This window comes from Aptenodytes patagonicus, chromosome 1 (genome assembly GCF_965638725.1).
Source record: "Aptenodytes patagonicus chromosome 1, bAptPat1.pri.cur, whole genome shotgun sequence".
Lineage (NCBI taxonomy): Eukaryota > Metazoa > Chordata > Aves > Sphenisciformes > Spheniscidae > Aptenodytes > Aptenodytes patagonicus.
Window position 1 is genome coordinate 77,150,881 of NC_134949.1, and position 25,299 is coordinate 77,176,179.

Below are 25,299 nucleotides of genomic sequence, written 5' to 3' on the forward strand. Positions count from 1 at the left end.
CATATTGCTTAAAGAGAGCTAAGAAGCACTCATATAAACTGTTTTGATGGTGAACAGTGATGTGCAGCCACTGATAAAAAATAGCTTGCAGAGTAAATGTATATCCACAGACTCAGTGGTTTGAAACACTATTCACCAAGTCAAAAGGCACGATAATCTCTGATACCGCAGTTTACTCACATACAAATTATTCTATCAGTATAGTGCCCTAAATAAGACATCAGAAGTTAACTGCTCTCCTGTGATCCATTAAGAGATAAACAGATATTGGTCAAACCTAATGGATGACCTTTCTTAGAAAAATGGAAAGCGGAGACAAGGATTTATTCCACTGCATGTATGTGCTGCTTGCTACTCTGGCAACTTAAAAGGAGTACAAATTGTTCCCGCACTTCGCAATGTGCAGTTCATCTGGCTCGTCTGCAGCTTTGTGTTAGCAATTATGTGAATTGGAAGTGAGCTTGAGCCTTTATTGTTTCTTTTTTCTAGTCTTCAATCAAGAGGTTTTAGAACATATTTTTGTTTATTTTTACCTTTCAAGTTTGATTTTTTTTTTCTAGGAAATAAGCACCAAAAATAACTATTTTTTTGTATATAAAGCTCTGTGTTTATACAAAAGAAAAGTTTGTATCTAACTTGTCATCCTGAAATTAGAAAAAAGTATCACAGCACTTATACTCACCAAAGTTGTGCGTAAGTTCCTGCCAACTAGTTTTGTACAGATCTTGTCATAGCTGTGAAGCAGACTTTCAACTGGCATTTGGATCAGATTCTCTGCTGACTTCCTCTGGCAACGCAGTGCCCAGAAAACACCTGACCAGCAAGCACTCAATTCACCACCTGTAAGGGATGGCACAAACATCCCACTTCCCCTCCTCTCAACACACAGTAGCAAAGATGGCAGAAGTAAAATAAGACTTCCCAGCGCCCCCCAGCAATCCCCTCTGGCCAAGACCCATTTGAAAGCAGCTGCTTCCGCATTAGGGCTAATATGAATCAGAAACCCAGACACACAGATGTTCATCTGGCCACTCAGGTGCCAATTTAAGGTGGGAACACCAGCCTCCAAAAAGAAAATCCATCATCTCCGGAACACAAAGAGCCGCTAGCCAGCTGGGGCAGTGTTGAAGTCCTGTCCGTTGCCTCTCCTTGGAGAGTTCAGCCTTTACAGAAAGGATCTCAAGTCACTTACATCTATACCATTATAAAGAACCTGTCGGTTTCTTCCAGGCAATCCTCAGTCCCTTCACATGCACTGTCTATCCTGAAAGACCCTACCTTCAATCTAGGGACTGGGTAGCGGTGGAGTCATCAGCCTCCTGAGATAAATCCCTAATCTGGGCAAAGACCGGAGCATCTCCTCCTTCCTGCAAACTAACGGGAAACCAAAGCTTGTTGGCATCCCAAGACTCAGACTCACTTAATTTTTTCAAACTACCCTAGAAGCAGAAACTGTGCATAATAAGATTGACTCTTTAGTGATAACAGATAATCACTTGTTATCTACTGTTTGGGTTGTGTGGACCCCTTACTGCTCAAATTTTCCCTTCAACATCCTCCCGGCAGCCACACGAACTGCAAGTGCTGTGGCAGAAGCAGTGTCAGCGGTGCAAAAGATACCTTGAAGCATGCCACTGCCAGCACAAACTGCTCTTTCAGGATGCCAGAGCTCAGTAACGGGGACAAAATGTGCTTCCTGTTCCTCCTCAACTGACACAGTAGATTAAATGCTGGAAACGGGGAACCACAGTGAACCACTGCAAGCTGCACAGCCCAGAGACCAGGACCAAACACCACACGGAAAGAGCTACCAACGTACTTCACTGAATGCGTAGGAAAACCATCCTCCCTCTTCTCCTCTTCAACTAGACTAAACAACCTACCTCATTTCACTCAGAACAATTCAGTCCCATTTTATATGGAGAAGGACCGAGAACTCGTGGAAGATATTTAAGGTCCAGCTTACAAAACAGATCCATATTTCTTCTGGCTGCAAAAGTCAGGGAGAAAAAACCGCACCTGTTTTTAACAGAAATAATGAGTGCCTTCACCAATCCTTAGAAAACAAGCACTCAGATCTGATCCCTCAAACTACCACCACGTAAAAACATCCTGTTCTTGAGCAAAAACACAGAAATTCCAAAACTCCTCCAACAGGTAACATCATCCACCAACCTAGATACCCACAGCAAAGGTACAGAGACCACTCTGACAGTATCTGAAGATACTTGAAGACATTTCATCACTCAGGCAAGTCTGGGAATACAGTATCTTCGGTATCCTTGGAGGACTGAAGCGATTGGAAAGAGCTGACAAGATATTTTCAGTCCTTTGGGGCTAAAGGGATAAAGTGCCTCCAGTTCTTCTATGACGTCTGCTAAACCGAGATAAAAGATGAAAAGCAGCTACTGAAAAAACGCTTTCTTTCACCCCAGCTTGCTGGAAATCTTCATTCTTTGATCTGGACGTGAACTTGGTCTCTTTAATCCATGCACTTGTCACTACAAGCTAGACTTTTATAACATATGTATCTCAACTACATACAAAAAGGAGGCACAAAGTGCAATTGAGACTGAATTATCCTTGATTAAGTATGTCTCACTCACATCCAGTCAATCCCTGAACTCCATACGCTTTCCTGTAAACATATGTCCAGGAGATGTTCATGTTACCAAACAGACTTGAATGAGCTTTTCCAGTCTCGCGTTTGATCTTCTGCACGGTCCACATCACCCCAAGATTTCTTTATAATAGAGATTTGCTTTATATTGAAAAAAGTAACTTCTGGAGTATAATTCATATTCTCATCCACTCCTGTTTTAAGTCCCTCAAAGACAATGGGATATAGTGCCCTAATTTCTTTGAGTCTATAAAATAAGGCAGTTGAAGGTATGAGTCCGTAACGATCCTTTCTACCACATCCATCGGACTGTGGGCACACTGAGATAGTGCATCTTTTATGGAAGCCTACAGTCTCAAAGACTTAGCGAAATACTTTGAATTTAAAATTTTCCTTTGATCCACAGATGGCTTACTCTTGACTCTAAATCTACAAAAATCATTTAGCAAAGTCTCTTCTATTTCCAGTGCCCTTTGGTGCCTGACTTCACAAGCGTCAGCCAATTTTGTGAAATAAGTCATGACTATGTCAATGGACAGTCACAACTATCAATTCTCTGGCAGAAAAAAACTAAGCTTTTCAGCAACACACTCCATTGATGCCCCCACAAGATACTGTTGCACTGAGGCTCTCTTATCTATCTTGCAAACATCACATTTCCTGCACCATTTTCCACATCCTGCTTAGACTTCATCAAATCATACTTTTTTCAAAACAGCTATGACTCTTGCAGCCCCCCCAATTTCAGCAGTTTCAAAGCCACGATACAATTTCTGAACTAATATATCCTCCTATGTACTATCTCATTTCTAAACTCCAAGCTGGCCTGATGCGACCAGAAAACCTTGATCTTGCCACTCTGAGGGAGTGCTACGCTTTAAGATGATTGCAAGAGCCAATTATGTCCCCAAATGCTCTCCTGGGAAAGCTTTTGGCTGCTCTGAAGTCCATTCCAGGAACAATACGTTCTTCAAGTGGATGATTCAGGAGGTTTTGCAAGTTATGAGAAGGAAAGAAAAAGCGATCTCTTTTTCAGCAGTCATTCCTTGAAATAATCTTGTGATCTTCTGCCTAAGGCAGTATCTGCAACTGGCCTCCAAAGAGTTCATTTGGGTGAGGCATCAAGGTCACCCTGCTGCTCCCAGATCTGTGAACGCCTGTGAAAGCACAGCCCTGTTAATTCCTACAACCAAATGGTAAGCTGTTCTCAAGATGCCTCAGCATAGTCCTGACCATGTACTTCTTCCTTAGATAAACTACAGTGAAAATGTCTGAAATTTTAAGCACCAACAGGAGTTCTCTCCAAGTAGTTCAAAAATTTTATCATACTTTGTCACCTCCTAAACTCCCCTTTGTCTTCTCGTACCTATGTTTCCACACCTGGATAACTGATCTGCAAGGTAAGTGATCTGCAAGATCATTTCTAAAGTCAAGTCTCTGCTGAGGCTCAAACACAAAGCAATCCAAAGCTTTCTTCATCTATATTTCGTGGAAAAATAGATCAGGACCACAGCAAATACATTTTTGACCATCCCATTGACCCACCTTGCTCTTTGAGAGTGGGCATATTGCCTGCTCATTTCCCAAACTTGTCCAGACAGTTTTTAATTGCTGCCCATAAAAGGTTTCATTTTCACCTGCCAATCATCATTCAAAGAGTTCATTAGGAAACCTCTTTGCTTTGACTCCTTCTGATGCACACAGTTCTTTTTTCAGATGACATTTTTATTATTGCTTTAATTCTATCTGCAAGGCTTCCAGTTCTTGTATTAGAAATCATATCAATTCTCTCTGGTCTCTTTTGAGGGTGCAGGTTTTTTCTGTGATTGCTTCTTGCACCATGGCTCCGCAAGAACACCAGTCACAAATTTCCATTTCGGAAGTTGGATTCATCTCATTATACCACGTTACCGTTAGTCACAAGTGATGATGTCAGTTCTGGAGACTTAAGGGCTGTTTCCACTATAAAGAAAAGTTTGAGATGGTGTCAGGTATTTTCTTGATCATTTATGCATAAAGAATTAATAAATTCTTGTTTTCCTGGACACAGGAGAAATCAAACAGCAGGAGTTTCTCTGATTACAGTTTTTCAGAATAACAGTGCTCAGTAGCACATTTTTATTGTCCTTGGGTCAACACATCAGGTTTTCTCTGGCTATGACTGAGGTTTTTGTCCTATGTTCTCTGTACTTCTACTCACTTAGGCCTGTATAGCTTGCCCCGTCGATGCTGAATTTCTTTCTAAGCAGCTTCTTGGGTAACACGGCTCAGTTTTTACTCAGGCTTTACCAAATGTATGTGCTTTAGGTGGTGACTTCTATTGCTTCAGCTATCTGGTTGCAGAAAGGAGGAAGGATTTTATCTCACACCCCCATTACAAACGAAGAACAGTAATTATACTTACCAGTGTCAATGAGGTTCCACCCAGCATATGAGCATGACAATAACGCCAGCAAGCGTAAAACTCTTTTCAGCACACTCTTTTTCTTGTAATGATAAACCTCATTCTGCATCTTTAGATATATACTTAAAAAAAAAGTTTGACACATGGAAACTTTAATAAACTAACTAGTTTTGTCACAACTGGCTTACTCCCAGGCTTACCATGAGATAAACCAATATAAAACAATAATGCAACTTAGCATTGAACATCTTACCAGATCAACGTTTATAAAAAGAGCCCTGGCCCAGAACTTGGGAGTCTTTGGTTATATTCCACAACTTGTCAATGACCTTGTGAAGTCGCTCCTCTGCTTGTGTCCCATCCCTTACTACAATATTTCCCTTTAAACATACTTTAGACCCATGGCTGAAAACTGAAACCAGCACTGTCCCACCTGCAGCTCTACTCAAGTGAAATGATTCTATTAAGAGCATCCTAATCACAGTAGACAGTTTAATCTGCCATAGAAAGGAAATGGACCAGATGAAATGGTCCCGCGGACGGGGAGTTTGACTCCACCAGCCTAACACACAGCATTGCTTCAAATGAGGTGTTGTAACAGAATTTTACATGTAATGGTTTTACTATATCCTAGATATTACATGGGAGCGGGGGGCAGAAATACAGTAGTTGGTCCTTACATTCAGCGGCAGAAAAACCTGTTCAACTACAAAAGTTAATACAGACAAGAATTATTGCCTGCCAGGTCCTGACCTTGTTTTGTTTCTGCAAAAGAAGCCATTGCTAACCCAAACTGAGCATACCTCTAACCCAAATCCTGCAGCTGCCCAGGGTCCATAGCAGTGCCCTCTCTGAAGAGCCAGATGCCTGCCTCTTCAACAGGTTCTTTCAAAAAATTGCCTCATGACATATTTGCAGTTTAAGTCGACATATTTGCAGTTTAAGTCTACAAATTTGCAGGTGTAGGACCTACATCTCAGGCCACCTATGCAGGAAATAATGTCATTAAACTTTGCCACTATTTTGTTAGTTACTCTTTCTGAGTAAAAGAATATATAATACGTCACATACAGCCTGACAAATAAATTATTACCTTCTCACCAACAAAAAAAAAAAATCCACTAAATTTTCTGTATATTATTTTGTACTTTTATCATTTAAAGGCAAGGATTTTTTTTTCTGTATTCTAACATGCTTTATAAATAACATGCTATGATGACAGCAATGATATGTAAGAACATCTACAAAGATACCCGAAAATCTTACTTGAAACTTGGACTTCCTGCATTCACTGAAATAGTCAGCTTTACTGTTCTTACAGCAACACTAAAATCCAAAATATTTATTACATCAGTTCATTACTTATGAAACCTGTTTGACAGTAAAGCTTGACTTCCTAAGTTCTGTCTTCAACCTGAGAAGCATTACAGACATTGCCCTACCTGATTTTTACATCATCCAGCCTGATGTAAAACCTCTTTTTAGAACAATGAAATTCCACAAAACTCTCCACTTAACCCTGACTTTTCAGCTCTCTGTAAAGAGTCAAGCTCACTACGCCCTGTTTTTCAAATTTGGAACAGGAGTGAAGTCTGCGGACTGGCACCCTCACGAGTGGCAGATGGCAAGGAGAGGATGGTGTATTTGGCTGAAATTGCGTCTGCCTTCTAAGTCAGAAATTGTCCAAGATATCAAAGTAAATACTACTAGCAGGCAGTTAACCTTTTTCACTCGGTGCAGTTTGTTGGGTTTTTTTAAATGAAGGAATTTTTTTCTTTTTAAACTTTCTAGGTAGCCTTAAAACTTTTATTCTTTGATCAGAAGAATGGAACTTGCTTAGTGATGCATTTGAACATTTTTCACCACTCATAACTGTACAAAGATCTGCTCTTAGTGTTTTCAAAACTGATATCCAGTCTTTCCCAATATATTGCTTTTGTTTCCTCTCTTTATTGTTTCTGAACAATAAAAAAATATTAGCCAGCTTGAAAAGGTGACTGAGAAAATTTTAGCAAAGCACACTGCTGTTTCAGTTTTCCAGAACAACTGGGGAGCCCGTCAGAAATCTAAGCCCAGCTAACTTTAAAATGACATCAACAAGGTCACGCAAAAAGCACCATTTCCAGTCCCAAGTACTCACATACCATTAGTCAGCCCCCCCGCCTGCAAAGCTCTGATTTTAAGTTAGTGGAAGAAAATTACTACTAAACTCAGGGCACTTCTTACACACGTTTCATTTGTGACCCTTCCTGTTTTCAAGATTTTCTCCACATCCACAAGGGAGACGCTGAGGACATCCAAAATTCATAGAGCTCTGGGAGTCGGGACTTTACAAATAATGTCAGGTATTGCAAGATTCAGGACAAAACTATACTGGTCACATTCAACGTAGCTGCCCTCTAAAGCTGCCTAGTTAAATTTCCCACATCACAGTGCTCAAGATTATACCACTACACAAAATTTCACAGGCATCAGGATGTAGATGCACACTGGAGCCAGGCAAAATTCCCCACGCTGAAATGAAACACGTCCGGCAGGGGTGGCGGCGGATGCCTGGCTGGCTTGTGCCTGCTGCTCCTCCAGCTTTCATCAGGAGGCAGGCAGACAGCTCGGTGGCTCGGAGCCTCCTGTGCTTCACCCGCCTCTGCTCTGCACACAGGAATACCAGCACAAGTTTACACTGAAAAGAGGAAAAACCCTAAGAACTGGGTCGTTGCCTTTTAACTGTGGGCAACAGGTATAAAAATGTGGGGTTTACCATGAGTTTAAGCAGTTGTTTTTCTAATCCTGCGACTGCATGCTTTCAGCTGCCCCTGCAACATTGATTAACTTCTGTTGTGTCAAGTGCAGGGAAAAAAAAGCTGTTTGAAATTCAAACAAGTCTCTAAAAGAAAACCAAGAAAAGAAGTCCAAGCATTGAATCATAACAAGTTTCTGTATTTTGCGATTCATATAAAAAGCCTTGTTTCAGGGTTGGTTTGTTGATTTTTTTAAATGACGTTGATTTTATCTGCCAGAGCTCAAAGAACAAAAACTTGATTACTGTTTTAATATCAATTCTTTGAACAGAGAAGAGCTGTAGTAAGCTTAACTTATGGCATCAAATGATAACAACCACACTTGGATATGCTCTTCTAGCCTTCTTCTGCCAAGTAATTTCATATAAATTTCAACTCCATGCCTTCACTCACGTGGCAGCAACAACCTAAAGGGGCATTTCAAGTGAACTGTCCAAAATTTATTATATAAGATTACTGAAGTACCACAATTCATTACATATAACCTTAGTTGTTACAAAAGCATTGGGCATCGCATGCACTTTGCAAGTCAGCCATACATTGCAAACGATAGTACAGGACCACATCAGTAAGGACTGTTGTGCTTTTACACAAAGAATTGCGTAAGGTACCATAGGCAATCTTAAAACTGCTATTTCTTTCCGAGGAACTGACTTTGTAACTCAGACATTCTCTTGGAGAAGGTAGTATTATTATGCATTTTCCTAAACAACACCAAAAACCTTGGGAAAAAAATATCAAATATTCAATTGTTTGAGACCATACTAGCCTCAGCACAGACCTCCACCATTTGCAATATCAAAGTAAACAGCAGCAGTGACAAGCTGATTTCTTCCACGTGGAATAATTTGAAAAGAAATAAGACAGTTTGCCAGTAGCTTTCATAGCTATTTTCTGTCAGCAGGGGACTGCAGATCTCTCAGCAACTGTCCATCTTCTTCTGTTCCTCTTCTGCTCCTACTTCCCTTCTAACGCATGCTGCCTTTTAGACCACGCACATCAGTTACTGCTCCACCACACACACCTACCTCTTTCCATGAACCCTTGCTCTGCTGATTTCTCCATCGCCTCACCTTACATTCACCAACACACCCCTCTGCACCCATCTCCCCCCTCTCCTCTTCATCGTCCAGGGGCCAGCGAGGGAGCACTGAAAGGACAGGGAAGACTGTTTTCCTGTTTTCTTTTCTGCAACCTACAGCAACCCCGTGGTCACTCATCAGCCAGCGGAAGTAACGGCAAGGAAAACCCTGCTCAGGCGATGTGATGTACCTTTGAAGCTCACGAAGGGCTGGGGCAGCTTCAGCGCAGGCAGCATCCCAAGTTGCCAAACTCCAAAACGTTCCTGCTAGCGCAAAAGGACCCCCCACACTAGAGGCACAGAAGGCAAGCCACTGAGCAACAGGAAGAGGGGGAAAAGGCACTCGTGGACACGGTTTGCCAAATCTGCCCAAAGTTTATAATGACAATTCACTTAGCTTGCTAAGTCAAAAGGTAAACCTGAGCAGAAAAACCAGCGCTGCAGGAGCTCTGGAAGGGGCGGCATAAGAGGTAGACAGAGATCCAGGTACAGACAGACAGCTGGAAAAACAGCACTAGAGCAACAAGACTACTCCTGACACCATCTTTTAGCTACCACAGCCAAAATAGCCCCTCAAAACCTCAAGAGATACCTAATACAAGACATGAAAGACAAGTACATTCTAAGCTTGTATTTTCTCTGTCTTTTGCTTTCCTTCTTTAACTCTGTTTCCAATTGTGCAATCAAAGCCATTACCTTGCTAGAATGTAATTTCTTGTTTTAAGTTTGTTTCATCCGTGAAGCGAACTGAGGTAGTAAAAACAGAAATTATTTTTACTTCTCCAGAAATAGGGAACACAAAGCAGTTGGACAACTGAAGCTTTCCTGTCCCCCCCAGGAACGGAAGCTGGAAATCCTGGGAACTGGGATTCACCTCCCACACAGCTGCAGGTCACGCTGGGGCCTCTTGGTGCCCAGTGCCAGCGGAGAGGAGAAGTTGCCCCTGCCAGGTAACATCCGCTGCTCGCCGGCAAGAGGCAGGTACCAAGACAGCCCATGCGGTCGTAGGGGTCTGAATGAAATCCTTCCTCAACTCACTGCTGTCAAAACCTGGGCAAATTTCCAAAGGGGCAGAGAAGGACAAGCCCTCCACGCTGCAGGAGAAGTGGGTCTGGAGACAGCGCTGCAGCTCAGGGAGGCTCTCAATACACAGCTGCAAGATCCGTTTTTTTTAAAACAGGGATAACCGGTGCATTTTTGCTTATCCTGTTCTCAGAAATGCCATTTTACTTGAAACTTTCCACACAAAAACATTCAGCCCCAGGCATCTACCTCGGGTCCAAAAAGTCAAGGTTTAGCATCATTATAAACAGCTAAAACCAAGACCTATGTCAGGAAGTGTCTACACATCTACGTAGCGGTGGAACTACTGATTCAAGTAATTAGATGGAACCAGATTTACAAATAACAAATGAAGGTTTAAAAGAATCAGTCACAAAGGTTTTTATGTCCTTAATATAATTAAAATATGCAACTCTGAATAAGTGACAAAACACAACACAGACAAGGAAAAAAGTCAAATCCTGAACTACCATTCATTTTCCTTTCTCCATTTTTTCCATAAATACCCCTAATCAAGTACATCAAAGTCATATGAACTTCACCAGTCTCCCCTTCATACAAGAAGTAACAGACCTTTCAAAGCAAGCAGAAACCAGACTTGCAAGTGCATTAAATACACGTGCAGAGGACATGGCTTTGTGCTACTGCCCAACGAACAGGCTCACACTTCAGTCAAGCAGCAGCAGCCTACACCATTAACAACGAAGGGCAGCGGGTTTCAAACACCTCACGGTACAGTAAAACACCCGACTGAGCAAAGGTTCACGTGCTTCTTAGGAGATAATGTTCCAAGCTGGGGAAGTCAAAGATTGATCTGACTCTTTCTTCTGTGTCACTTTTAAAATATAGGATAACCTTGTTTTCTAGCGAGTCCGAGAACCACATGTAAAAACTGTTTAGTTAATCCCCTCGTTATGTAAAAGGAAGTTAAATCAGACTTAAAGTCATGCAAGTTAATCTCCTCTCTCCTTCCTGACTACTCCCCACATTACCCATAGCCCGGCTGAGAACTACAGAATTTGTCATAGCCACACCACTTGTCTCAATTCAAAATTCGAGTCCTCTCTTACTTCCAGTACTACCGCACAGCTTACGGGTAAACTCACTTTTGCATTAAATCAATTGGTTCTTTCCCTAACCCCAGTTTTCTCTCCACTTCTGTTTGATAATGAGCTCTTTGAACCAAGGATATTGCACATTAGCGTACAGTCTCATAAATCGTAATACCATAATTAAGTCTAATCCTATGTTCCTTCACACCCAAGCTGTGCTCTTGTGTGCGAGTAAAACTTCTGAAACAAACCAACCCCCTCTGGGGTTCATTACTTGCTGCATTCCCATAGGGGTGCTTTGTGGAAAGCTTTGTCTCATTGTTTATTTAAAGACAACACTGTTAGAATATTTCAAATGAGCATCAAAATAAGTTCGTTATAAATAGCAAAGCTGGAACGGTGCCTAATTGCTAATGTGAGTGGATAATTACAGAGGATATAAGCTTTGATATACGTATTGAATTGCAAGGTACGCAAGATACAGAGTTATATTTATACATCTACATCTCTGCTTATACAGCATTTATTGTAAGATCAATGAAGGTATTTAATAATGCATATAATACAGCTTATGCTTAAGAAAGTTATCACAGAAAAGAAATACACCATATAGTTGAAAAGTGTCATACAATGGGCCAAATTATGTTCCCACCTGCAGAATTCAGACCAGTGCTTTTGCATTAGGAAGACAACCAAGAGAACGTATTTCTGAAAATGCTAATCCTACACAATATTTTTTAAAAAATTAAGAAACACAATCTAAACTGCCAAATCTCATTGGTACTGTCAGTCCAGAGGATAAAGTACCTAGGTAATAAAACATACGAGTACTTTTGCCCACAGGAAAGCTGAAATTCACCTTCCCTTCCTTCTTCTAGGTATTATTGGATTCTGTATGTATCAGAATTAAATTATGAGTAATTCTAGTTATGCCGCTCTCACTTTCTTCAGGTTTTTTATTCTTTCTTGACTAACTACGTTTTGTCAGCTGGCACAAGAAAGAAAAATTTGCTATTAATTGAAGGACGTATATTCTGTTCCTTATCCATAGCTTACATTTTCGGACAGTAGGAGAGAAGAGTGAAGAAAAAAAAAAAGTGCACTGATGAAAATACTACATTGGTGTGTCGTAAGCATCATCAGTCACTACATCTTTTCTCTTAGCACCATTCCTGAGGCCACCAAGATGACACATTTTAGCCTTCGTTGTATTTGGAATATTTTGATTTACGCTGTTCCATAAGCACTTTCTACTTAATCTTGTCTCTTCACAAAGTATGACTGACTCAATCTGTGTGTGAAGTCCAACTTCAATAAGACAACTAATGCACAAAAACCCAGTGAAGGAGCCTGCATAAAACTGTGATACTCATTTCAAATAAGTAAGTTCTAGCAAGCGCTTCCACAAACTAAGAGAAGTTGTTCAAGAAAAATCAACATTAAACTCGAAAAAAACGAGTCCAAATACTCTACAACGCACTTTTTGCTGCTGATTAGAAATAAGTCTCGGCACCCCTCGTCATCCACGGCCATATATTACCTAGCAGGCAGCTCCTGCTGCATGCTCCATTAATCATGTTCCATGAGGTTTCTTGCTGCGGTGGCACAGAAGCGCGTTTAAGGAGGTGAGACAGGAATCCAGCTACCGATGGTGACTAACAGGCCCATCATCAAACTTTCCAACAGCTGATGCTGGCCATTGTCGTTACTTTTTTTCCGCCTCTCCAATCAAGAAGACTTTTTTCCCCCCCATTGTACCGATAGGTGATTAATAGCAGCTCTAATTCCCAGCGTGCATCATTGCCAACATTTACAGCCAAAATACTGGGGAAGGCGGTCTCAAGGTTCAGACACTGGTCTGGGACAACTTAAGATACCTGGATTCATTGCCTAGCTCTGCCACATACCTCCTGTGGGACATAAAGCCTCCAACTGTGCAGAAGCTAAAACACACTAAAAGCTCAAAAATGGGGAAAAAAACCCACGTTACTAGCACAGTTCAATAATCCAGTACCAAATATATCTTGAAATGGCAGAAAGCTACCCATGGATGTAAATGCCTTTTCCCAAACATTTCCTTTTCTGTACTAAATTGCAAGACTATCAGTTCATACATTCAAAAGCATTCTCCTTTTTTAAAAAGGAAGCAGGGAGGAAGCTCAGAGAGCCTTGAGATTGGAAAAGCCAGATTACACACCATCAGCACCTCGGAGCAGCATCCAAACCCCGAACAGGCCCAAAGCCAAGCATAAAAAAGAGCAGGGGATTGCTTGGACTCTTGGTACCTCAAGTATCCAGAGACCTGCAGTAGCCAATGGAGAACGCTGAGCCCTAAACCCTCTCCTGTACCATTACCCAGAGGTGCCCCTCTCCACTTGGGATCCACAGCCTGGAACATCCTCCTGGAGACAGGTGGTTATACCTCTTCCAAAAACTGAGCACAAACGCTCTCTTTTAAACTATGGATACAGGAGGAAGAATTCGGAGCAGCACTGCCTGACTTCCCTGCCCCTGCCCCCATCCCACGCTACAGCGCTAACCCCAGATGCGGAAGAGAGGTTCAGTTTCCTCTTCTGACTAAGAGGAATCAAATCTGAAAGCAGAGCCCTCACACTCACATCCAACAGCTGTTTATAGTAAAGAAACAGTTCAGAGACAAGGACAGGAGCACAGGTTTCTCCCAGCTCAAAGAAGTGCCCCAACCTTTTGGGTCCCATTTACAGAATCTCCTTGTTCCAGCAATTCTCAAACCCTTTTTGTAGAGGGAGGTGTGGAAAGGCACTCCTGCCTTCACCTAGCACCACTCAGCACGCTCACCTGGACACAGGGCCAAGAGGCACGGATCCCCCCTCTCCTAAACAAGGAGGTTAGGACCTCCTAAACTGCACGAGAGGATGATTTCCATGCTTGGGTTATAGTAGGTATTAACCTGACCCTACACTTGATCTGAATAGCTCAGCTGCATCTTTCTCTCGGCTTAGTTTCCTGGGGAAACCGAGCACGTGAAAATTTCTGCACTAGCAAGTGAGCAAAAAAATACTCTAAAACGCATGAAACAGCCTTTGCTTAGAAATCTCCCTCGAAACTAATCTGTTGAGCTGGTTCAACTCTTCAAGGAGTAAGGTCCGCTGACGTGACAGACCTCCCCCGCTTGGAGAGGTGTGCTGTGCACTTTTTTTATCTTATTTATAGAATGGCCTCACTCATGCTTTGTTTAAGAAACAATTAGCCTTTGACAGCTTAAAATAAACAGGACTCTCTCCCTGCCGCAGTCACTAGGGCTGAGCTGGATTTCAAGTTCTTGCAACTGCATGAGACTACCCGATGGACTCAATAGGGTAAGCGACAAGTTAGTTTGCCCAGCACCTTTCAAAACGGCACACTGAGCAATACAGGCAAGAGCAATAAAACAAGGACCTGTATCAGTCAAATGAAGCGAGCAAGCAATCATTCCCGCTCCTACCCCACTTCGTCCTCACCAACAAGAGGCACCTCTGGAAGACGAGGCCACCTCTTTTCAGATGTTTGCAAACAGAGGACCTGCAGGAATGCAGGAGATGCAGGAGTTCAGCAATGGTTGCACACCAAACATGCAGCTGGGCAAACTTCTTCCCTGAACGTACAGTTGTTTTTTCTGCCTCTTGTGTTGCTGTAACTGGTCCAAAGGCAGTAATTGCAATAGCTGGCACAGGTAACGTGACTTGGCATCGCAACTTTAAATTTCAGTCCAAGCTCTTGTACCACCAGCAGAGGGGTCAGCATTCCCATTTAGTAGACATGGGAGGTTTTCCACTGGTGACTTCACATTTCCTTCAAGGCCTTCAGCTCCTCAACTCCAGCCTCCTGGCTCTGTGGCTGCCTTTACCATGCCAGGGAGCAGGGCACTAAAAAGCCGCATTGAAAAGCTAACAGAGCTACGTCAGCATTCTGGCCTGCCGCTGAAGGAGAGGCGCACGCAGGAGTCTTGTCTCATCCCCGGTAGTTTTCTTGAGCTGGGTCAGCTGGCTAAAAGAGAGCCTGGGTAGTCTGTTAGGGTGTTGGCTTGAGTTCAATTATTTCTTCTGGTAAAGAGCTCCCATGTGCCTTAGGCAAGCTTTGATCTTGGCTTCTCGTCTATAACACTGGGGGTAAATGTCCTGCCCTAACTCCAAGGGATGAGGGGAGGATCAGCAGTCCGAAGACTGCGACACGGGAATGCCAACACGCATTCAAGTGACACGCAGTTGTGCAAGCACCAGCCACAGCAGAAACGTCTACGACTGTAGACAAGCAGGTGTTCTCAGAAATGAGGAACATGTCTCAACGTAACGAAAAGTAAAAGTACGGCAAATTTAGCTTCCCCCAGATAACAGAACGCAGCAATGAGACAGAACAACAAAACCAAACAACAACAAATTATGCCAACAAAAAAGAAATGCTGGGCTTACAAGAATAAGAAACAATATTCAGTGATTAATGATTAACAGTTGCAGAAAGCAAACGTTTTCAGACAGGATTTAAAATTACAAGAGTCAGCGAAAGAAAAGGAGATGTGAGACAAACTAGAGAGTCATGGATAAAGAAGGTGCAAAATTAACAAATAGAGGAACAAACCATGGAAAAACACTTGTCAACAGATGAAATGAGTGAACAGCAAGGATAGGAAGTAATAATAAGAAAAAAAAATATAAAGGACCTTGAACACTAGCTCTTTTCCATTAACAGTACCACACCAAGTAACTTAGACATTCATTGTTTGCATTTTAATACTGCTCTTACTTCGCCCATTGAAGAGACCTTAGGACACAGGGAGCCTAATACAACGTGCAGGAGTGATACCCAGGCACACGTTAATTAGCAGCGGATCAGCCCTAGCAAGTTTAACTGTTATTCCAAAGGTACCGCTAACGTTTAACCAGCAAACGACACTGATATTTAACTAGAGTTTGAGCTGCCTTGTCAATTGGATCACTACAATTCATGCAGCGCCGGAGATGTTTCCATTGAGAAAGGTTTAAGGACATGCTTACTTTGGACGTGCCACGAAGTCACTGAAACTACTGCAGCTCTCCTACCAACATCAGAGGGAACCACTGCACCCTCGGGACACGTCGCTACCACCAAACTACGTGACGGTTTAAATAAAGATTCCAATGTATTCCTATCACCATTCGTTGTGGTTTTCTGTCCTGGATTCCACAAAGGTGATTTAAAGTGGTCAAGGTTAATAAAAACCTCAAGCAAGCAGGAGTAGTTCAGCAGAGTAGCCACAGCTCAACTACATCTGTTCATCCTGCACAGAGAAAGAAGAGCTCACGGAAAAAGCATCCGGATGAAATTAAAATACCTGATTACAAATATCCGATCATTAACAACCGCAGATAAGGCTTCGGGCAAACACAAACCAGAAGTAAAAGGATGCACATTTAACGAGCTGATTATGACGATGAGCAAAAAAGCAAAGTCTTTGTCCTTCACGTCTTTGTCAAAAATTCTCAGGCGTGCAATAAAGTAGCTCCACCCCCCCCCCCCCCCAAAAAAAAAAAAAAGAAAAAAGAATTTAGCTGTAATTAATGACTGTGTTAACGCATTTGGGTACAGCACGGGGCTACTTCTACAGAGCGGGTTCTGGCAGACGCCGTGTATTCCGGTTTGGGCTGGCCCGGAGGAGCCGAGCGGGGAGCGAGGCCAGCCCCATGCGGAGCCGCCGCCGCCGCCGGGCACCGCCGCCCGCCCGCCCCGCCGGTACCGCCGCCGTCCGGGCCCCGCCGCCCCGGGCCTGTGCGAGAACTTCTCTCATTCCTCCCTTCTCCCCCGCTCATCACTTCCTACTTTCCCCTCTCCGCCGCCGAGGCCGCGGCGGCAGCGCGCGCTGCCGGCCGCTTCCTGTGCTGCAGCCGGCGCTGCCCGCCGGTCGCCACCCCGCAGCGGGCACGGCACGGCACGGCACCACGGCACGGCACCACGGCACGGCACGGCACCACGGCACGGCACGGCACCACGGCACGGCAGCCACCGCCCCGCCCCCCGGCCCCTCACTCACCCCAGCGTGCTGATGAACCCGTTGACAGAGCCCTCCGCGTACAGGGACACGATGTCCCCGATGTACAGAAAGCTGGACATTTTCTCAGACATTTTGGCTCATTTTTAGTCAGATTTCGCGCTCCTCCCCTTCAAAAAAAAAAATATAAAAATAAAATAAAACCGATCCGGGGGGAGGCCGACGAGACGCGGCGGCGACGGCGGCGGGGCGAGGGCGGGCGCTCAGCGCGGCCCCTGCGGCGCTGCGCGGCGGCAGGCGCGGGCTGACATGAGCGCGGCGCCGCTGCCCTCCGCGGACCGCCACGGCCCGGCCCGGCCCGGCCCGCCGCGCCGCCTCCTGCGCCCGCCTCCGCCTCCCGGGACCGCCCCGCCCCGCCGCAGCCGCTGCCACCCCCGGGCAGGGGTCGTAACCCCCGAAGCGGGGCCGTGCCTCGGGCTACGGGTCTGGCCGCCTTTGCTCACCCGCCCGCCGGGAGAGGTGCTCCAGAGACACCCACGCCCCCCAAAAAAAAACTCCTCAGTAATTCCCCGCGGGCCGGGGGTAACCTGCCGCCCTCGGGCGCGGGGTTGGAGGCGGCCCCTTGGGGCTGTAACCCGAGGGAGGCAGCGGGGCAGGGGCGCGGAAAAGCCGGAGCGCCGGGCGGGATGGCGTCCCTTCCCCATTGCCGCCTCCTCTGCCAAGAGGTCGCAGTCGCGCTGCGCTTAGTTTAATCACCAGCCCGTGTCACCCTCTAGTTTATGGTTTGCAAACTTTAGAAACCACAAATCCCTTATTTTTTTTTAAATCAGAAGCTAACCGTGCTGCGAGCCTGCGCAGGAATTCCCAGAGCACGTATTTCCATAAGAAAATCGCCACCAATTTAACAAAAAAACACCCTCAAACTAGAGACCACTCTGGAAGGCTTTTCTGCCGAGGAAAGAGGGGACACCGCAGCCTCCCTGCCCTCACCAGAGTGGGGGGCTGCCAGCGCTCCCCCCCAGCACACTGGAAGAGGGTCCCGGGCAAGCTGCACCCTGCACCTGGGTGGCCAAAGGGGCTCACATGGGGCTGGGCAAATCCACGCTGCTTCGGTTCACTGCCCAAGACCAGGTACCAGCCCGTGAAACGGCACGTCCGTCGGTGGATAAAAGTGTTTAGTTCAAAGGAAAGGCTATGGCCAGCGTGGGATTCTTATTCTTAAAAACACGGTGCATTCTTTAAACAAAAATGTAATTTCCACCAACGGTTTTCAGAGTCAAAGTATTTCTACTTTTTCTGATTTTTCAGCTATATTTTACCTCCCTGAGAAAACTCTTCAAATTACAGGCAAACTCAGCAGTAGTACTGGTTACCCAGTGTATTCTTCCAAAAGATTGTTTGGATTTAAAAAGAAAAAAAAAAAAACCACAAAAAACCAACAACTCACCCAGGTCTAACAGCCTGATCAAATACTAACTCTCAAACGATAAGAATATAAAGCTGGTTGCAGGAATGTGCAGACTGCTGGAAGTGAGTAATAAGCTGAGGGTTTCACGCTTGCATTTAATTCCCCACATCTACAGCTTCCAGCCTTATCTCACTTCTTCCGAGCATAAGTTCTTGACATCAAAAATGCTGAGTCTTCAAAGTAAAAAAAAGTTTTACCATCTAGATGTACAGATAAAACTGTTATGCCATTCTAGAGTTCCCTCTTTTGCTCTTTTATGGTGAATATTTTAGATTTGTTTCTTTTTTTTTGTACCCACCAGGATACAAAGACGCCACCAAAGACCTGCACTTGCATTCTGCTTATGTACGCGTACAGATGCAGGCCCTAGATGTGACACTTTACCAAATTCTTTCAATTCAGTCTCCTGGAGTAACCACAATTGTTAAAACATTTCTGGAAAAGAAATACGAAGAGAACAGGTGCCAGAGCCCTTGTTCTGGAACCAGGCCCTGCACAGGAAAACCAAAGATGAGGTGTTTCAAACTGCCCGAAACACACATATTAAATCCCAAAGCTGGACTAAATTAAAACATACCAGAATTAGAAACTGAAAGTCAGAGCATCACAAGGCACCGAAGGGGGAGAGAAGCTAAGGCTCCCTGCCCAGGTGCCGACAAAGCGAAAAGCATTGACCCAGGGTCCCTCCAGGAGCCACCACACAGAGGGCTCAGGTGTTTTATTTCATGAAAACGTGGTTCTGGATGGTTTGAACCCCGGGCTGAGCAGCAAAGGCTTTACAATGCATTGACAATATCCTTTGCCCTCCTGACCCTGTTTATCTCAGCCATTTTATACCAGGCTTTAATGGCCTAATTAAGATACTTTAGCCAGGGAGGTTTCACATTTCCCAGCAGTAAATTAAATCCTGGCGTACCTTAGATCAGTGGGAGTTTTCCTGAGGATGGACTTCAGAACTTGGCTGAGCAGCAAGTCTGCCTGTCCTTCGTATGCCTGGGAGCAAATCCCCATTTGGGACCATTCACAGCCAGGAAGGTTCAACTCTGTTGCCTAAACATAGGTCACCAGGGCAGTTTGAAGTGTCCCTTTGATACCCGAGACATCCCTGTAGGTTGTCAGCCGGGAAGCAGGATTGCTATGCCCTTGACAGCTCTGCCTGCGTGTGGGCAACTGAAAGGGGCCCGTGTGTTTTGGCATTACAAGGAGGTTAATATGTCTCTTTAGAAAATGTTTAGCATTTGCTTGCTGTGGCAAAGCTCGAACTGATAGGAGTCCTACACTTGCAGTCGTCTTTGCCTCTTTCCCCGCCAAGGAAATCAAGGCACAGGCTGCATTCTCCTTCATTTCTAGGCTTGTTCATCTTGGCTCAGGCTGGAGTGCGCCAGCAGCCGAAAGTTGTTACCACCTCATAGCTCTCTAGTGATACATATCGAAATGCACTGGAAATCTCAATCCAGTTCCGAGCAGTGATGGCTATTAACTAGAAATGAGTCGTATGAAATCAGCGTTTTTGTGAAAAAAGTAATCCCAAAGGCAGTCAAGTATTTAAGCAAACGCTCCATTTTAAACCTGTCTCGTTGAAACAGTCCAACAATCTCACTGAAGTTACCAGATTATTTGTATGCTGAAAATAAGCAAGCACTTAGTCGCTTTTGTAGACCAGGTCTTAAAGATCTCCCTGGAAAAGCAGATCTGAGGAACCCTTGCTGATCCTCTCCTTGCAGACAGAAAACTTAAGTAGTGACGAATGCTCCTCTAGCATTTTTAACAAGCATTAACCCTCTTCTATTACAAATAATGATTGTGCCTCTCTGAGTGCTAGTTTTATGAAGATAGTATCAGGAAAAAATTTAATTAAAATGAAAGCGATTTTGTCATAACAAGCCTACATAGAAAAAAATAAAGCACGGTCAGGGATGGTAATGGAATATTGCTTCATTTATCTGGAGCAGAAATAAACCAAATTGGTTGATAAATATGGATATTTTTACTACAGCTTTTAACCTTGCAATTAGCTGCAGGGTGAAGGTGAGGCTGCTTAGTCAATAACTGGAATAGGTTTTCCATCAGTTATCTCTGGTAATCTTTTGTTCCAAAGCTAGGAGTACAGGCTTTGCCGTGAAACAGGACCACAGATGCAGAAATCATCAGCTAGCGCTGACAGACTGCCCCAGTGCACATATTACTCTGTACGTTGTAAAAGTGAAGAAGTCTTTCTTACTCAACTTTCACTTCTAGTCTATTACTTATTTTCAGAGAAGAAAATATTTCTAGTGATGTTTGCAGTAGTATTCTAAAATTAGATCTCTCTATAAAAGTATTTGGCAGTATTTTAATACAGGGAAATTTTACCATGATCTCTACGTCCTAGATTTTGATGTTCATTCTGGTGCTGGGTCATAGAAGAGAAATAGTTTATCCACAGAGAGGTCAATAGAAACACCCCATTGCAGCACTGGGCATCCATTTTAGATGTGAAAATACACAATATTAGAATGACCTCAGACTCAAAAAACTCACCAGGTAAATAGGCCGACGTCATCGTAATTCTTGCTCCTTTTCCACCCCTCACGTCCTAGGAAGATGCCTGAATTTCCTGCTCATCTTGTCTAAACAGGGGAGGCTCCTGACAGAAGTGGAAGCTTTTATGGATTTGAAAATTGTCTGATTGGAAAGACACCTCTTGTATGAAGTTACAGATATATAGGCCACTTCAGTGAAAGCAAACTGGACCAATTAGAGGCTTATACAACAGGCAGCATTGATGTTTGTTTTCATGAAAGCAGAGGATAGCGCTTTCCAGCTGCAGGGGAAACGGGGGAAGAGAAGAAAGCCTTTAACTGTTTTAATACAATAGATATAGATGGGACCAGGCCAAAACCCAGGCAGACACCCCAGAGCTTTAGCATGCAAGTATATGAAAGTTTGGACCCAAAGCCTTGGGTTTGTTTCTCATCTTTCTAACGGGGAAGAAAAAAATAAAAGAATAAAGATCAGACCGTTCCAGACATTTTGATATTTAAAATCCAACTCTGATTCTAAAGCCCATCTGTACCTGGAATATTTTTAATACACCGATCTCAAGCAACGCACAATTAACAGCTTACTTGAGGAAGGCCTGGCTTTTAAAGGCACCTAATGAAGTTTCCCACACAAGCTGGAGACACCCATTACCTTGTGGATATTAATATTTGAGACAGTCTAGCCCTTCCTTGAGCACAGTGGCATTTCAAAACACTCAGATGTATAAAAGACGGCATTACCTGGCCTACAAGTTGGATCAGAGAGTGCCAGAACAGCTTATTTTGACAATACCCGCACACAAGAATTGATCTATTGCTGGTAGTGCTTTGTTTTATTTTGCCTATAGAAAATGTCAGAGTACTACGTGATTTCTTGATAGATAGATAGCTGTGGGGACTCATTTTTGCCTTTGTTCTCATTGTGGGAGTTAACTCTTTATTGATGTTGTTTTAAATAATATGTTGGTATTGGTGCCATACAAAATATTAAGCATCTGGTTAAAAAGAAAAAACAGAATACCCTGGGGAAAAAGAGGCCTGACAGATAAATGTGATTTAGTAACGTCATAAAACAGGAGCGTAGTGAATAATGCAAAATAAGCATCATTATTTGATTGAGAATGAGAAAACCAGAATATGGAGCATTCAGTGCTGGCCTACACACTTTATTCAACCCGGCTTAGTAGGAACAGGAAATTCTAGCTAAGTTTTTAGGTTTTTTTACACCTAGTTTTGTAAAGGACTTTCTACTGGAGGGAAACACATTTTTCTCAACATTAGAGGTGGCCCTGAAAATGAACAGCTCTCACAAGTGACCTTTTGGGGGTTTCACTAGGGCACGGGTACGAGCTTCGCATCCTCCCCACCCAGGCATGCTCGTTCACATTATGGCGTGCACGCGTGGACGGGGACTGGCTGACATCTGGCTACATCCGAATTTAGAAGAGCTAATATATGTATTAATTCAAGTATTTAAATAATCACTGGTTTGCTAGAATAATCTCTTGAAAGAAACAAACTTAGAAATAATGAAAACTGAAGTTATTTGTGAATTAATTATTTAAGTAAAAGGAGTTTAGATTAAAGAGGAAGCCTGGACGCCCTTCAAACTGTGGCACAATACAGCAGCTATATAAACAAACTTCTGCGAGCAGCTCCAAGCCATTCAAGTGAAGATATTTTTCCTCACGATACATTCAAGCCTTTTGAAATAAGTTTCCAACTGTTTAATGACCGAAGTTGTTCATTCAAAGAGCCAAATACGAAAACTCGACCAAAGCAGAAAGTACAATGTGCCTTTCTTTGAAAACATCTATATAGAAAGGATGCTTTATTTAGAGGATTCAGGAAGTTGAAGCGTTGCCTTCTATCAGCTCGCAACCACAGACCAAGCATCAGGAAGCGCACAAAAATGAACTTACTATTCCTACATGGAACAAGTGCCAACGGTTACACCAAGTTTGCTTTCAACCTTGCAGAACTCACTGCCAGCCCCCGCAGACTTGCTAATCGGGCAGCGTCTCCTGGGGTTTCTTTTCTGCTTGGCTGCCTAAAAATGAAGCCTTTCCCTACAAAATAAAGAGAGAGACATACCTCGTTTGAATTTTCTCTTTTGCTGGCTGTCATGAGACTTCAGAAGGTTCAAACCTGAAAATGCAGGGGAGAAAAAAGTGAATCATCTTCATAGAAGGAAATGAAAAAAACCCCAGCCTCTTCTTCAGTCCTAGCCCGCTCCTAACCATGACCTACGCAACAGAAGAATCGGCGGACCTGTGGAGTACAGTGACTGTAATTACAAAGCAATTGTGTTTTGAGTCCTGCCATTAATACCGTATGACCAGCTGACCCTGTGGCAGTGGCTACAGTGTGGATACAGCAGAGTTAATATACAGCAGTTCTTTAAAATAATTATATATGAAATCATACAAGCAACAATGAACATTTTGACTGATGTATCTCACTGAAACTCAGTATCTTAATTTTGGAGTAAGAAAAAAGAAATTACAAACGTTTTGCAAAAATTTCCACAACAAAGTCTAAGAAAAACAACAGCTCTAGGAAGAAGCCTAAAAATGCAGTTATATTTGCAAGCTGGATAAAATGGCAACAGTTAATATTCCTAAAGAATACAGCTAACGTATTAAAAAAAGTGAAAAATCTCTGTAATTGCAGTATAGCTGCTATTTAATTGCAGTCATGGGGCTTGAAAAGCGTACCTGAGGAATACCTCCCTACCTTTCTTAATTTTATCATGCAAGAGCATCAGGAAAGATGTTTCAAACCTGTGGAAGCTTTGCACTTTAGGACTGCTTAAAAAGCCTTGTGCCTTTGACGTTTTTTCTGATCAACAAATTTTTTTTCTTATTGAAAAGCTTTTTCAAAATTAAATACTGCTTTTTTGCAGGAAATGTCTCCTTTCACTAGCATACTGGCCATGTTACTCTTTAGACAAAAAAAAAAAAAAAGGGCTGTGCCAGCTTTTGTTGTTGTTGTTGTTGTTGTTGTTGTTGCTGACCATGTTCAAAATTACCAGAGGGGAAAGAAAATTGTGGTTAGTTTTGCTCAAGCAGCTGTCACTAGGCCCATCCTTCCTAGGCCGCAGTAGCATTTCTGACTTCGGGGTGAAGCGCGCGGCCCTTTCTGGTCTGCGAGAATACCTGCTGGTGAGCGCACCTCCGAGGGTGCAGCCGGGTTCGGGCAAGGAGGCGGCAGGAAAAGCAGCTTTTCTCAGGAGACCCAGTCTTTCCTCGCGACAGCAGGGGCCACAGGTCTTCGCCTTAGGCCTATCCTAGCTTTCAGATGGGTAAAACTGACTGAAAACAACACGTGAGGAAGGTGAACGCAAGTCAACAGGCTTTGGGTAGTTGGCACTGCATTTCCAGAGAAGTCGTTTAGGGAGGTCTGGAGGCATTAAAACCCAGTTAAAGAAGAAACGCCTCTCACTCACTCCTCTCTAAAAGCACAACACCAAATACCTGATGTTTCTCAGAATACGTTGGGAAGGAAAAACTAGAGATCAGGAAGGATTTATTTTTTCTATTGATTACTGTGTCTAGAGCATTATTTGATAGGGAGGTACAAGAAACCCTCTTTGACAGTCTCAGCCCACCATGCCCTCATCTCTGATCAGCACTGCTGCATCTGGGTTGGATCCTCCCAAAGCTGCTTCTACTTTTACCTGTCCCAAATGCGGATTACTTTCCAGGACATTATGGAATGATTTAATTAGCACAATCAAATGATGGGGCTGGGATTCCAAGTAGGCAGAAAACGTCTTTGAGGCCAGATATGGATGGACCAAGATTTGAGGTTCACGCCACCAATATTTCAAACTGATTTCATACCTAGATGAAGGAAGTGCCCTGTATAGGAGATGTTCTCAATGGATTTCTGTCATCTCAGCCCAGTTGTGCCCAGGAAATAAGAGCTTAAGTAAGAATGGATTAATTAGAAAGAGTTTGGGGTTTTTTAAATGAATATGGAATTATGGACGTCATCAAAACACTACTGCACATTTGGATCCCCAGATTGGATTTTCTCTCTTCCTACCGGTCCAGAATGCAGTGGATTGAAGGAAAAATCTTGTCTAAAAGCATGTTGAATCCTGAACTACTAAATTTACCTGGAACTTTAAAAAAAAAAGCCTCATACTAATCACATGGAAATGCCTGAACTGCTTTTTCATTTAGGAATGCCTCATGCATTTACCTCTGTCCCCCCCCCCACGCGTCAATATTTGACATTGTACTAATGGTGTAAGTCGTGAGTCACGAAACAGATGATACCAAAAAAGTCTGCGTTAAGTTCATGC

General features: G+C 43.4%; 1 protein-coding gene across 2 annotated transcripts in view; it reads right to left on the reverse strand.

Moving 5' to 3' along the window:
- ITPR2 (inositol 1,4,5-trisphosphate receptor type 2) overlaps positions 1-17,235 on the reverse strand; it is a 271,888-nt gene extending 254,653 nt beyond the window's left edge. For both annotated transcript variants that reach the window (XM_076343386.1, XM_076343377.1), the window contains exon 1: positions 17,040-17,235. In XM_076343386.1, coding sequence (XP_076199501.1) covers positions 17,040-17,131 — 92 coding nt within the window. In that variant the 5' untranslated portion in view covers positions 17,132-17,235. The remainder of the gene's footprint in view (positions 1-17,039) is intronic.
- Between the last annotated feature and the right edge of the window lie 8,064 nt (positions 17,236-25,299).